This window comes from Perna viridis, chromosome 5, assembly GCF_037379345.1.
Source record: "Perna viridis isolate PV_CMFRI_1.1 ecotype Kerala chromosome 5, ASM3737934v1, whole genome shotgun sequence".
Lineage (NCBI taxonomy): Eukaryota > Metazoa > Mollusca > Bivalvia > Mytilida > Mytilidae > Perna > Perna viridis.
This window is the reverse complement of record NC_142449.1, coordinates 214,818-231,205: the sequence shown is the minus strand read 5'-3', so window position 1 is coordinate 231,205 and position 16,388 is coordinate 214,818. Positions and strand designations below refer to the sequence as shown.

General features: G+C 32.9%; 1 protein-coding gene across 2 annotated transcripts in view; it reads right to left on the bottom strand.

Annotated features, from left to right (window-relative positions):
• The window catches only part of LOC148615494 (uncharacterized), a 37,729-nt gene that overhangs the window by 21,198 nt on the left and 143 nt on the right, over positions 1 to 16,388 (bottom strand). For both annotated transcript variants that reach the window (XM_088581739.1, XM_088581740.1), the window contains exons 2-10: positions 11,300 to 11,347; positions 10,983 to 11,033; positions 9,812 to 10,031; positions 9,220 to 9,386; positions 6,197 to 6,384; positions 5,310 to 5,478; positions 3,712 to 3,741; positions 2,642 to 2,788; positions 1,825 to 2,043 (exon numbers count right to left, since the gene is read on the bottom strand). In XM_088581739.1, the coding sequence (XP_088437865.1) occupies positions 1,825 to 2,043; positions 2,642 to 2,788; positions 3,712 to 3,741; positions 5,310 to 5,478; positions 6,197 to 6,384; positions 9,220 to 9,386; positions 9,812 to 10,031; positions 10,983 to 11,033; positions 11,300 to 11,321 (1,213 nt within the window). In that variant the 5' untranslated portion in view covers positions 11,322 to 11,347. The remainder of the gene's footprint in view (positions 1 to 1,824; positions 2,044 to 2,641; positions 2,789 to 3,711; positions 3,742 to 5,309; positions 5,479 to 6,196; positions 6,385 to 9,219; positions 9,387 to 9,811; positions 10,032 to 10,982; positions 11,034 to 11,299; positions 11,348 to 16,388) is intronic.

The following is a 16,388-nucleotide window of genomic DNA, read 5'->3' as shown; positions in this document are numbered from 1 at the left end:
CATTCGGATATTACACATACACAAAAGAAAATTTTGCAAACTCAAAAGACCAAGATCAAGGAAGCACTTGCAGGTGCCTCAACTGTAGAAAGAAGGGGTATTGGGCAGATGAATGTCCGGAAAAGAAAAAGATAAGTACATGTAATAATTTTACTGAATAAGCCTATATAGTTAAATGTATAGAGTATATGAAAACTTACTGGCATGTAATTCAAGTTATTGATAACAAATTCTGCACAATTAACGGTTTTGTTAGAGAAAGTTTATAGTGTAGATAAAGTCAAATGAATGAAGCAATAAAGTTACATAAGTCCTGAAATACAATTTGCCAAATGCTTGCTTTGTCCTGATTTTATAATGATAGCTGGTCCCCTTAGGTCTATAATCCGACGAGTTGAGTAGTGTCAAAATGCAATTGTTCTCTAATAAGTGGTTACTTTAGACTTACATTTCACTATATAATTGTGGTAGACATCAGCATCAGAATGCGAAAAAAAAAAAAAAATATATTACACAAAAAAAGAGGCTCCTAGGAGCCAGAATCACTCACCTGGTTTAAGTTCGTCTTTCAAGAGCAATAAATTTAACAAGGAGTTGTCTAACAATTTTGACTCAAGAAGACTTTGGTAGGACTATCAAAAGGTCCATTTCAGCAATAGAAAGTTTCTTTTTATCTATTATAGTTTTCAAGATATTGGCTGAAAACTGTAAAAAAAGAGCGTCATTTTTCATCTTTCAAGGGCAATAACTCTTACAAGGAGTCACCTGACAACTCTGATCTCTGAAGACTTTTGAAGGCCTTATAATAAGGTCATTTCAGCTTAGAAATAATTTTGCTAAACCTGACGGTTTTGGAGATATATGCCAAAAAGTACTATCTGACCCCTATAATCTATTTTAAGTAACGGCGACCATGTTTTTTAGACAGATCAAAAACCCCCACATCAGTTCTATGCAGGATACCCCTAGGAACATTCATACTAAGTTAGGTTCAGTAGTGACAGAGGAAAACATTTTTGAAAGAGATAACATTAAAAACAGCAAAATATGAGGAAAAAGGGCAACAACTCCAACATGGCTTAACAGATTCAAATGAAAATTTGATCACAGGTAGATTTCATCATGCTGAACACTTTAACCCAATGTCAGAATTTGGCTTAACCTAAGAGTTTTGGAGATATATGCGTAAAACTACTGTTTTTTATGACAAATCAAAAAAAAACCACATCAGTTTTATGCAGGATACCCCTAGGAACATTCATACTAAGTTTGGTTCTAACTGGTCAAGAAGCAACAGAGGAGAAGATTTTTGAAAGAGATAACATTAAAAACAACAAAAAAACATCAAATAAGGGCAATAACTACAACATGGCTTAACAGATTAAAATGAAAATTTGACCACTGATATATCTCATCATGCTGAACACTTTTACCCTGTCAGAATTTGACTTAACCTAACAATTTTGGAGATATATGCAAAAAACTACTGTCTGACCCCTTTATTTTATTTTTAGTAACGGCGACCACGTTTTTCAGCAGATCAAAAATCCCTACATCAGTTCTTTGCAAGGATCATTCATACTAAGTTTGGTTCCAATTAGTCAAGTAGTGTCAGAGGAGAACAGTTTTGAAAAATCGTTGACAACAACTGACACCAAGTGATGGCAATAGCTCACATTGCCATCAGCCAGGTGAGCTAATAAAAAATGATTCCTCAAGTGAAATTTTCCACAAACGAATAAAAACCCCATTTATATTGTAAGTCTCTGTATAATACAGTTAATTTTTTTTGCTGGAGCAATTTCAATGTAAGCTGTGACATACCTGAAGCATAGTAATTTGTATAAGAGGTGAAAGCCATTTTAAATGTAATGGAAAACTTGAATATTCCTCTTAGTCTGATGTAGAATCCTTCTGGGTCATCATAATCTCTACCACTGAGGGCAGACGATGGAATCAACTTTCCTACCATGCTTCCACAGGATGTTAATCCTTTATGAATTTCCACAGAAACATTCCCTGTGGAAACACCATGTGGGAAATCTGAAACATTAGATATAATAGAAAGAACTGGCCCTTGAAAGGAATACTTTTTGTGCAAGACAAATCTTCACAACATTTCAATGGAAATTTATAGAGAAGAATTCACAAAAGATTAAGTGAAGTGAATTATGTCGGCTTCATAATTAATTTTGTGAATAATTGTAAATCATCACCAACACAAAGTTCTGAAAAGGGTTTAAATTGTTAATAGCCCAGCTATTCATTTACATTGCAACAGTAGGAAGTTTTGAAGCCAACTTCATGATAAATTGCTTGCAGTTTAACATATATTAGCAGATAACTCATTAGAATAGCAGATACATTTCAAAATGAGAATATGTACAAGAATACTGAGTAAGACTCACATACTGTAAACTTTATAGCATCATCTATGTTCAGGTGTAATTCATTAACTTAGAATCTCTCAAACATCATCTAAGTAACAGAACACTATGCAATATTTACCCATTAAGACCTTTCCAGTATCATACAAGTACTAGCATACCAAGTAAGAATAAATAACTCAATAAACTGACAATAATTCACCTTCCTACTCAGAACCAGCCATATACATGTATACCAGTAAAATATGACTCACCTACTGAGAATCTCTCTAACATCATATATGTACCAATATACCCAGGCTGTGTTTTTACAACCCAAACACAGTCATATAGTTTCTCATATCTGTTAGGTTTAAACTCTATATGTCCACCTCTTAAAGTCATATAATAACGACCACAATCTACAATAAACAACAGTAGATGCATATCCATGTAAGAATCATGCAAAAAGTGATAAAGTTTATGTAGATAAATAAATAGTTCAACATAACCAGAAATCACTTATGATATATGTAAAAGTCTTGAGTTAGTATGGTGAAGAGATATAATTTTTTTTTTTTTAGAAATAAAATTTGTGGCAAAATTTTGTAGTGGATTTCAATCAAAACATTCTTCATTAGTCTGAATCTGAACTATGAAGTATACATAATGTTCTGATGTGCAGTGAACTATAGAACCTGCCTGACACTGACGCTGCACTGTACTTGGAGAAATTAGTGGGACTATCATGGTGTTCAACCAGTGTAAAAGTTTGATCGTTTCATGACATCATTTGAATATGGTGAGATGATGCTGATTTACTCTAGGTGTTAATTTAATGCTTAATAGTCTGTCTGTGAATCAGGCAAAATGTGTATAAATTGTGGCATATGAAGGAAAGGAAAAAATGCATAGATTTTGTTGCATTATCCAAGTATTTACACCTTATGACCTCTAGAAATAAACCATCAAAGTGTTAAGTTTGCCTTTTTTAGATGTTGATTCATCAAGTTCAGATGAAATGCACCAAAAAATGGCGAGAAAATGTTCCTGAACTTTTTCCTTATAACTATAAGCAGTCAAAAAATATCTACATCACAGATGCTTCAGGTTAAATATAAATAGTTTCTATGTTGTTTCGCAGATGTACTGAATAAATTTTGGACAAAAATGATGAAATTTGGATAAATGATGTGCCACCCACTGCCTGATTCTTACACAGAATTGTACTTTTAAATGAATATACTAAGCATGGTAAGAAAAAGATGTATTCACCACTTCTATGAATTATTTACTACAAGAACTAGAATAATGTGACCTACATGTGTATCACTATTTTACTTACATGTTAGTGGAGGATAGTAATGTTCATTTCCTGAAAATATAAAAAAAAATACGTAAGTCATCAGTGGTGTTTAATGTTGGTAATAAACAATAATACTTCTCCAGTTTTCTATCGTTAAATAGACTGCAAAAAATAAAATGAAAAAAACAAAACAAAAGCCAACTAGAAAACTGTGAGCAGTGATGCCTCTACATCCCCATTTGATAACCTCAAAAAAGATTTGGATCTTAGACAGGGGGTGCACATTGTGAATATGTAGTAAATATTCTGTGAAAGTTTCTTTAAATTCCATTCTGAGGAGTAGGGGGAGTAATTAACAAATAAAGGACAGGTACCCCTGTGTCCACATATTTATAAATGACAAAGACCATGTTTCTCCCAATTGATTTGAAATATTCCGTGTTTCGTGTCCGGTCCAGAAAACAGTTTCAATTTTATAAATTTGTCATCAGAATCATTTGCATAATTGACAGGATGGATAAAAGTGCAGATGTAGTTATTTGATATAGATTAAAACATGGCCACTAATATAGTGTAAAATTGATTCTCTAAGAAGATTTTGATGCCGTGTATCATACAACACTTATCCTCCACATGCATGTTTTCTGAACTGTTTAGTAAATTTTTATCAGCTTGAAGTATATATCTTGAAAAACTTCACGGAAAAGTTCGTCTTTTTGCTTCTGACCACCCCCTCAAAAGAAAGCTGCTCTCCAACATCATTTTTTTTTAAGTGGCCTGAGAACCTAAACATTTTTTTGTATAGCCTTATATACTACATGCAAAGTGAGTGATATAATTTGGTAAAGGAATATTTAATGGACATGCTGAAAAGTAACTGGCAAATAGCTGGGGCAGAACTAGGATAAATTATATTTTGACAAATATCTACTTCCTGTATATACTTGAGGATAAGTCAATCTGCCAATAAGTCTGACCCCCCCTTTTCAGTCCAAAATTTCTATAAGCTAGCCTTGAACCACTGATAAATCGGACTGCATCACTTACATTCCTTAATAACAATGAGTATAGTCCTGTTTGTTCTGATAACTTTCAAAATGTTGAAATAAATAATTACAAGCCAGCAGACTGGAGTAGTTTTTATAGTAGTAATTTTGGTACAATCAAGCACAAAATTAAAATCGTAAATATAGGATAAAACAAAGAATAAAACAGATAGTTAATGATACACTAACAATGAATCAATAACGATGAATGGGAACTTTGAATAAAATCATAAATGGCCAGTATTGTGGCAAAATAAATACTAAACAGTAAATATTCTTTTACTGCTTTATATTTTAGCTATAAAAAGAAAACATTGGTGTAAACGGTGCCAGTCTGGCTGTTCAATGTCGGTTGTCACACTCATGTCAATTATCAAGCTTTTGACATTTCCAGGCTGAAAATTTTAGTCCCTAAGCTAGATCCCATCTATAAGTTGGAAGCCTTACCAGCAGTTAAAAATTTAGTATAAAAAATCCGATTATAGGCAAGTATATACGATATATTTTTTAAAAAATTCGCTCTTATACTGCAGCATGGTTTAAAAGTTTGTGTAGGAGACTGCACTTACTGTTTCAAATTTAGAATTTTACCTGATATAAACTTATAGGTGAGTTTAAAGCCGAAGTGTTTCCTGTAGGATTCTCCTGGCCAACCATGATCAAATATAAACTGAAGCTGATTGGCAGTTGAGGTAACCACAAGCCTGTTAGTATCGTCTGTCACCTTCAATGGTGAGGGGTAGTCTCTTGTTGGGTGAAACTGTAAATATGCATATTATAAAGACATTAATGAGTGGTACTGTCTGTCACCTTCAATTGTGAAGGGTAGTCTCTTGTTGGGTGAAACTGTAAATATGCACATTATTCTGACATTAATGAGTGGTACTGTCTGTCACCTTCAATGGTGAGGGGTAGTCTCTTGTTGGATTAAACTGTAAATATACACATTATAAAGAACATAAGTGGGCAAGCTTTTTGACGAGTTTTAGAAAAAAATTCCTCAATTTTTTTCTTAGGATGACTATTGGAAACAATGTATATCCAGTAGTTTTCTGTAATGAAAAGGATGATTGTTCCCTAATTTGAACTTAATGTGCATCAAAAAGTCATTTAATATGGTAAGTCTCACTACTCCTTCAGGTGCTTTTTTAGTGAAAAAAAATCTTTTTTTTTTCAAGACTTAAAGGTATTTTTGTTTTGGAGAGGTCTAAAACTTTGACCGCAATCACAGTCGAATTTTATCTGCATTTTATTATTGTAAAGTCTTGTAATGAGAAAAAATCCCTCAAGATATTTTCCAGAAAATCACATGAATGAACTATAAATGGATAAAAAAATATATAAAGCCTATGTTTAATGATTTGTCATTTCTTTTAAAGTAAATGTTTTCACAGGTGTATTTATTCCAGAAAAAAAGGGGCACCCGCTTGTGATATAACATTCTGAATGATCATTATGTCTATGTAAACTATAATTACATATAGATATCCACCAGGGGCAATATCAAAGTCATCAAACTCGATCACTACTTTATCTGTAGGAAATCTACTATGAAATACATATGTTGTCTGTTCTCCATTTTGTTCATAGTAAGTTGGGAAGTATGGTGAGGCTACCTGTCCTGTTCTGGAGTGCACTGAATCACCATGGAATTCAAACTTTCTCTCTGAAAAAATAAATGGGGCAATAGTCAACCTTCAGGTCTCACTAACCACTTCCGGGTCAAATGGCCATCCCCCTATGTAGTACCAAAAACACACTGAACCTAGACATATGCATTGTAAGTGCATTATTTGTGTGTATTATGATTAAAAGTAGTCAAAATGAAGCTGAGAATGTGTACTTTAAAATCATATATGTAATTAACTACAAAAGTGTATGAATATTGTTTACATGTGTGAGTAATTTGCCTCCATGCTGTCAGTTAGCAGAACAGGTAAAAATGTGTATTTTCAGTATTATTTATTCAAGTAAATTTTGTGAAGAATTTCTACTATCATCGAACCATTAGTATAATGATTTTGGAAGCCTTATTTTCCAAGCTTCGCAAAGGTATGCAACTTTAAGATGTCATTTGTCCTGGGAATTCACAGTGAGACTTTGAAAATTACTTTTTTAACATGTAAAGTAATGGAAACGTTAGAAGTGGTTAGTGAGACCTCACTTATACATGTACAAAGCATGATAATGGCTGAGTTGCTGTAAACAGGAAGAAGTGTGACAGACCTGAAATTGCATCCAACGATATGGAACCCTATCATGGATCCGGAAACAGTAAAAAATGTCGGTCATTGACTGATAAATTCTGCAAATGACTGGCGACCATTTTCCAATATTGGACATAAAAAAATTGCCAACCCTTGTAAATTACGATGTGCGTGGTTTATTAGTGTATAAACATCCTGTCTACCAGTGTCCTAATTGTTTATTGGAAATGAATTGACTGGTGTGTGTCAATTTTAGCCGATGTGCAGCCAACTGTGACTGTGATTTACCTGTGACTGATTAGTTGATTGCATAATTGAATTAACAGTACACGTGCAGCCCCATTGCGTATACGAATCATTTGAATTTTCATACATTTATTAGTTGATAATTAAGAAAGAAGTCCACCATTTTCCCGCCAATCTTTCAGAGGTAACGAAAGCACATGGAACTGAAAATATGAATCAGTCGTAGTTTGTATTTATTAATTCATTTGCCATGTCGGCCGAGTATGCGCAAAGCTCTTGGCTGGTATGTTTTAACCACTGATGCCAAGTTGCTCACAATTCCAGGCGGGTTCAAAATAAAGAGAATTGTCACTAATTAACAGTTTATTACGACTACACATAAAATACATGTTACAGGATGAAAAGTTATTTTGACATCAGAAAATTACGAAAACTCACATATACGGTGCGCTCAATCAAGTTATCATCTAAAAGTTCTCAAATTCTTTAATACGGATGGGATCCATATTGTACAGGGGAGCAACACAACAGACATCAACAATCGAGGAATTCTCTATACAGCGATAACTTCCTGTTAAGGCAAGTTACACTATCGTCAACACATATAATCTATGACCTCGGACCACCGTCCGGCACCTCGGACCGTTGTCTGGAACATGATAACTTGCTGTTAAGGCAAGTTATACTAACATCAATAATTCACAATTACCTCGGACCATTGTCCGGAACCTTGGAACATATTGTCCGGAATACAGACACTTCCTGTTAAGGCAAGTATACGTCAAAACGCCAAACAAACATCATCAACGAGTTAACTTCCAGTTACGGCAAGTTACAACTCTCAAAAATAATATTCCTTTTGCATCACTTGTCTCGAAAAACACATCCCTTAACCACATAAAAATAAATTCCAATCTTACATTCAATCTGCAACCGTATATTCCTAAACATCAAATCTGCAATCCTCCTCCTCTCTCTCTCCTTCTTCTCTCCTTTTTAGCCACCTATCCCATTTTATTTCACTACTAAATTTCAATCTGCAATCTTTTTTTAAAATTGAAAATCAAAGCCCTTATATATTTTTCAACACCAATTTTACACCAACTATGCACCAACTATTTTAAATATCATAACTTACATAACTGACCTAAATTAAGCACCAATTCAACACCAACTTAGCACCAATTTCCATTAAATCAAAAACTTTGACAACTACTTAAAACAACATCCTACATGGGTAACATGATACTGTACTTCATCACCTTTCCTACAGAAAACCGCTTAAAATCATAATAAAGATAAATTTCTGGATATAAAACACTAACGGTACAATGACTAAATCAAAATATGCTTATCTAGACATGCAACTAATTATCATGAAAATATGCACCTCTACATATCTATTGGATCTATTGGAACACCAAAGTCAACAGACAAATAAATGTACAAAATGTGTTGGCAATTTTCATTTATAAATAATCAACATTTTTTTCATCACTCGGAAGTTTTTGGCTGTTTGCCTATGTGATGAAAAAGTCTGAGAGATACCATGTTTTGTTTACATGTTAGAATGTCATGTGTGGTCGAAACCAAACTAGTTCCATTATAGTTCCTGAGAAAAATGTTAGGGAAATGATTAAGATGAATTCTAACAGTATATAAATATAAATGATTTACTGAATGGAAATTAATTCTGTAACCAAACTAGTTCCATTATAGTTCCTGAGAAAAATGTTAGGGAAATGATTAAGATGAATTCTAACAGTATATAAATATACATGATTTACAGAATGGAAGTCTTATATTGGGGTTAATTTGCAACATATCCATTGAAAACTTTATTTAGGTTCTTACATGAATGGATTAAGAAGTTTGTCTATATGAGATGCATTTAAATGACAGTTCTTTAAGAATGTCTGTCATTAAACTACCAAGATAGGAGAAATCTGATAATATATCATTTAAAATACAAATACATTAAAAACTGAAGTTCAAATTTTCTTCAATTTTTATCATATTAAAACAAGAAAAGAGTATATATTACGAACCAACAGACTTGAAGTGTAGTCTAATATTGGAGCTTGTTTGTGACATATGGCAGACTCCCACATACAGAACTTGTGATGATGTGTTAAAATAGGTCCATGAACTGTCCCAAATATATGCCATTGTATTGTTGTAGTAGTAAGCATCAAAACGGTACATATGGAAACATCTAAAAAACACATCATGTTTTAAAAGAAACATATGCAGAACTAGTATCTAAATTTAGACTTGGAGCAATTAATGTTGCCAGTAGGTTCGAAGATAAGATTTTATAAAGTACAGAACAACAGATGAATAAAATGAATCAAGTGGTTTTTACATTTTTTTGTACTCTTTACTTTTGAAACCTATTTCATGTGTTACATTTGTATCAAAATCAAATTTGAATCAAGAATATTTTGTTTTAATAAATCAATTATATAAAGTAAAGATATTTAAATGCACTGTATTACATTTGTAATATTAGGCTGTTAACTAATCCAGCAACCACCACAGCATTCAGTCATTGTATAGCAACTCTACACAATACCATTACATTATAAATAACTTATTGACCAATAACTATTTTGTACATTTTTAAAAAACAATATTTACCCAGAAATACAAGAAGACATCTGAAAACCATAGGAACATCTATCAAAGTTAAAAGTAGATTCTGGAGAAAGCGAAATGTAACAGTTAGGCTTGGCTTGGATACGGATTGTAGTTGGGTTAGGGTTGCCTGATGCAGGTCCATCAAATACTAATGTTCCACTATCTCCCTCATGGCGTAATGTCAGTCTTGGAGTATCAGAAATATTTATCTCACCATAATCTAAAAAACAAACTTATATTATATATTTTTGTAGGTACACTCCTTGAAATGTTCACGTTAACCATTTTAGCGTTCATGCATCATTTATCGTGTGTTTACGCATCATTTTGCATTCATTTAAATGTATGATAGAAGCATTCGTTCAAACACACGCTATGAGTTTTAGTTTAAACAAAAAATAGTGCATTTAAACACACACTAGCAGCGGTCCATTATCGTGCATTTAAATGCACAATAGGAGCATTCATTTAAACGCACAATAAAAGCGTTCATTCATCATGCATTTGGTGAGCATTTAGGTATTGTGCGTGTGGGAAACCTGAATGTCTCGAGGAATGTATTTATGTTTATAATTCAAACTATTAAGGAACTATAGCCTCTAGTAACTGAGAAGCTTCTTGAGACAAATAAAATGTTGGCTTTCAAGCTAATCCCATGGTTATAAATTATCATAAATCTGATCCTTCGAAAAAAGTTTTGAAAACTATGACAGAAATATAGTGATGATCAACACTGACTGATGGTACGAACTGATGTGAAACTTAGAAATATAACTCCTAAAATGGACAAGTAGCCTTTTATGATACAATGAACATTTTTATTACAATCGAGTATTATGAGACATGTATGTATAATAAAAATGTAATTAAGAGTAGGTACTTGTACATGAATGCATTTCTTTAATACCGATCTTATTTAAAATATCCACTTTTTGTTGAACAAATTGTATAACTAATAACTAATGAGTAATTTAAAATTTAAATATGTTACCTGTTGAGTAAATGCACTCTCACATGTAATTATCTCTGCCTGAAGTATTTTCTCTCATTTTGTACCTTTTTAAAAACATTTCTATCTGTAAACCTAGTCTACACGCCATGGATATATGTGACTTTCTGTAAACCTAGTCTACACGCCATGGATATATGTGATTAAAGCAGGATAACATACCTATCTGAGAATCTACTCCATAGAGAAGTATACTGGATAACACCAAATACACTGAAATAAGAAGATTTCACAGTTAATGCATATCATTGATTTGTGACCTACATACCCTATAATGTAAGATAATTAGGAAATAAAAAAAAGATATGCTACAACAAAAATCTGAACAACCATGGATATAATGTATCAAGTATATTCTAAAAAGCATAATGACATCAAAATTTCATTGAATCATAAAAACTCAATTCTGACAATTTTATTTACATGTAAACATTTGTAAAAACTGCTAGCTCTTTGAACATACAAGTACTTGTACTTACAAAGAAGTGCCAACCTTTCCATTTTTATTCCTTATCTGTGTTCCATGTCTGAAAGAATAAAAGTTTGTACATTACAATCAAACCCTATGGACAGTTGTTAAAGCACTATAACATAATATGTCAGTAGGTGATCTGCCTTTAGGCACATTTCCATTGTGAATGGAGCTTTGTAACAATAATTAAGGGAACTAAGATTCTAGCAGAAATCAAAAGAATATATATGTAGGTGAAAGAGGAAAGAAAAACTACATCACATTGAACAAATCAGTTTTCATAATGCAGATGGATACAACGTAACAATGCACAAGTTCATGATGACTATCATAAAACTTCTGTAGTGATGACTTCAATCTTGTAACAACATAACCCTGCCCCAGAAACCAAATTTTAAGAAGTCTAGAGCAATACAAAAAGTCTGCATAGTAACGGCAAGCTCTGGCATAATGTACGAGTTGTGATATGAAATCTCCATACACAGGTGCTGAAGGGATGAAAGGAAAGTTGATAATATGGATTGAAAAGTCATCAGGTTTGTTTTATAGTTAGGTCAATAGTTTTCCTTTACCATCCACCTCTAAGTGTGGGTCAAGATATGTTTGACTTCACAATGTCTGTAGTTTCCTTTATCTCAAGTTCTTTGAGGTAGATGCGATGTATAAAATCCCAGAAACTATATATGAGTAAAGGAATAGGTCAGCAAGTAAAGAAACACAATTTATTCCCATTGGAATGCCGACTGTTTGTTAAAAAAAGGCATCTACCACACTGAATAAATATGTTGTCGATAAAAAATTCCAGCATTTTGAAAACATCTTCGTTGGTATATTTGGAAGATGATTTGGAATTGTTTTTTAAATAGTATGAGGAATCTTTACCAACACTACATATTTGTACCTAGGTGTACTGTCTTTTTTGGAGTAGCAATGATGTATAGTGTTTTTGAGTTGGGATTTTAACTGAGTATGGGGAATGGAAGTATAAAGAGTAAAAAAATCATAGATTTAATGCTATTGTATTCTGATAATAATATTGAATTGAGGGTTTGCAGAAGATCTTTAGAATTTTTCAGGATTCATATTGAATTAATACCACTACAGGAGTAACAAGTGTCGTGGTAGGATTGGAGACCCTCTTTGACAGCTGTGAGTATAGAAGTTAAAAGTTTTGAAAGGGGTTTGTTGGTACATCTTGCAGATCTAGCTATGCAGTGCTGTTTGTATGGATTCTTGTGGAGTTTAAGAATCCAGTACATAGACTGTAGATCACAATCATCGTCTTTGGTAGAGAGACCATAAGAGAATAGTACAAATTAATGGAGAGTGTGGTAGCAGTAAACTCATCTTATTACTGCTATTAATTTCTATGTCTGCCTCTGATAATAAACATTGGTTGTACATTTAATATGTTTTGTAGACAAAAACAATGTTGTTTTGGGCTTTGTCTGCTGGTATGACAACATATTTGAAAACTGATGTAGCATTGACACTCATTGACCTACTTAAAACTTTCATATGTTTCAAAATTAAAGACCTCACAGCTTTTCAAATTTACTTTATTTAAAAGGGGACCTACTAAATGCTTCACTTGCACTTAAGGCAAATGCCTTCCTAAAATTATATTCATAAGACAAAAATAAGTTATACGGCGAATAGGTATACTTCATCCCTATCCGGATTCAGTGTCTGGAGTTGTTTTCTAATTTGGCCGCCCACTCGCTGGTAGTGGGCAGCCAAATCAGAAAGCAGCTCTGGATACTGAATCCAAAAAGGGATTAAGGTTCATCATAACTTTTTGACAAATATGGCCTCAGTTTAACTGCAAAATTCACTTTGACTACAGATGAGCCAGTCTAGGAAACATTAGCTGATTTTGATGATTCAATACAAATGGAGTCTAGTAAGCTTTTTCCAAGATAGGGATGGTCAAAACATGGCACCCAAATTTTCATGAAAAAGACATAATCAGCTTATTAATACTAGACAATTTGTTCTAAAGGCATTTTGGACCATGGCAAATTACCATTCCTTACCAACGCCAGACATTTCAACCCATACATATTTCAGACCAAGCATGACAATAGGAGAATACATAAGGACAATAAAATCCGTATATCATAACAAATGTTACCATTTATTATGGAAGTTAATAATAACAGGGCTGACAAAAATTTTGAAAGGACTTGGGTGTTTGAATCCATATGTTTCTTTGAGAGCGTTTAAGGTTCCACTTTTGTCATATTATAAAAATAAACAGCAAAAGTCAGATCTGTTTTTGATATAATTTTACATGAAATTGGTGAAACTTTTTTATACCTAGGGCATGCTATGCCTTAAAAAAAGTTCTTGATACACAGCTTTGTCTGCAGTCAGAGAGAATTTTGTGATTAAATTGAGGCCATATTTGTCGAAGACAGTGGCTGCTCGTCCATGCATTTGTGAACAGGGAGCCTCTACACTACTACAGGCTAATCATCCACATATCCAGTTTAGGTCAATAACACAGAATTGTGATAGAAACACTTCATCTACCTTTGCAACACGGAAATTGTGAGAAATTCTTTTTTTTTTTTTTTTTAAATATACAGATATATACAAAATGATACAAATACAATAAAAGATATCAAATTGTACCTGATGTAACAAATATTGATTAAAAATCATTCAGAATTAAGACAAAATACACTTTTAACTACATGTAACTTGGAAGACAATTTTAAACAAATATACATGTAACGAGAATAGGTATGGTGTATAACAACCCCAGCAGGATGAAAATGTCAGAAAGATTGTTTTGCACATGATTCAGTCTGGCACATTTTAACTCACAATGTTGCCATTCCAGACAGCAATCACAAGCTTAGGTGAGTCTTGGTCAGGCAATTTCTCCTTCCGTGTGAAACATGCAAGGGTCCATTCACACTGGTCCTTCTTTGTAGAAACTAAAATTTTAAGAACATCCCATGCCTCAGCACTGAAGTATAGGAGAGTTCTTTGTGGTGTCATCACTTACCTGTGATTTGGTTTTGGTTGGCAAAAAATCCATTGAGTGGTATGGGGCAGCAACTTTCAATCATCATAACTTTTTTAATTTTTAAAGATAATTGAAAAATTCTTTTGGTTCCCAACATTGCAAATAAAGTTCTTTTTTATCCATGGAATTTTTAAATAAGTATTCCGTAATTATACTATATGTACATAGATTTTAGTTATTATTTTATACAAAAATAGAGGTTAACATATAAATAACACTACAAATTTATTTTTCAAGTAAAAGAGTTCTAAATTCATATATATGATATGAATTATTTTTACTACATGAAACATTTTATAGAACCAAAATTGGATATAAAATAACAAAGTTATAAAATTTTGAAAATTGGGATTCTAATCAAGAAATTGTCAATTGTTTATTTGCCAACCAATATGACACTTAATGATATGCAAATTAGTGAATATGACATCACTAATGAGATTGGCGATCTCTCCTAAACAGTGTTCTAGCTAGGATTTGAAAATAGAGGGGTGCAGGGAAGAGGGCACTTTAATATATAGCATTTATTTTTTCAACAAAAAAGGGACATTGATTTTGTATGTTTGTGTTAAGTCAGTAATTTGTATTCTTATTGCTTACCTGCCAACATTTAAAAATGAAGGTCGCATCATAATTTGCAAACTGAGTAAATTTAACTACATAATTAATATACATGTATGCATGACACCTTAATTGTATTGAAAGACCTTTCTCAGACGACCAAGTTCTTTTAGAAAACAGATACATCTTATGTAACACATATATATAGAGGTGAGTCAGCTGAAAATGTATTACTCAAACCTTAAGTTCCCCTATGAAAGAGTTAAGAATTCAGTTTCAATATGACCAGGTTGTCGTGGGAACACAATTTGTCATTTTTCTTGCAGTGAGGAAGCATGTTAACTCATGATGGTGATAAGGGCAAGTGATTCCTTACATTTCTGACATACTATGAGGTGAAATGTTGCATGAAATGTTACAAATATTCAATATTGCTCTAATTAAATATCAAAATCTTAAGTAAGTAGAAGGATTATTATTTCCTATATCTATTGCAATTACAACTTATTGAAAATGTCCTATACTGTTGAAGATATAGAAAATTTTAAAAATATTGAAATTATAAGGGAGGAAACTGACATTTTGAATAAATAAACATGTGCAGTTGTTTACACCAGTAGTTCTTCAAAATTTTGACCTGTGAACTTGAAAATATTTGTAAAATTAATTGTGCAGTAGAAATTAATTATTAACCAGTGATTGGCTGTCCATAAAATTGTTACAGATCCAATCGGGATTCATTTTCTACTTGTCAATCATTATCGGATAACCCTGGTCAGCTGATTGATCACCGATAATAATACACGAGGTTTACCTGAGGGTTAATTACGACAGGATGTGTAAAGACAAGAGTATAAATCTTAAAGGGCCATTCAGATAATACTCAATGGGGACAGAGGGGCACGGCGCCCCTCCATTTTGCCCTAGCTAGGATACTGCTATGGTATGTTAAGAACTGAAAATTGCACGAAATGTGGAAAAGTATGTTTGAATTCATTTCTGATAAAGAAGCATACCATAATAATGAATATTTTAGCAAAACATTATTTGGGTATGGGGAAAAGTCGGTACTGGTAGAGGCACAGGTTACACATCTTAGACCATACCGAACACCTATATTTTACTTCCGGTCACAGCAGTTGTCTGTCGTCTGGCAATTAGTGAAAAAACTGGGTAAAATCAAATTTTAAAGAGAAATTTAGAGTGTAGGGGAGGTTTGTTACAGAAATATAACGTATCAACTCGATTTTGGCATCGAAAATTAGGTCAAAGTGCGATTTCAGGCGTGAAAAATCCAATTTGAAAAAAGGCGGTAAGCAACTCATAAATTCCGTTTTGATTTTTTCCCCGAAGTTCCCATTGCCTAGCGAGCATATATGATACTAAAATTACATTTCACCAAGCCCCTGTGCAGACAGTGAGGCAGACACTTATGTCAGTGCCACATGGACAGTTACATTCAACAATACAGTCAATATTTTGGATCTAGATATCAATA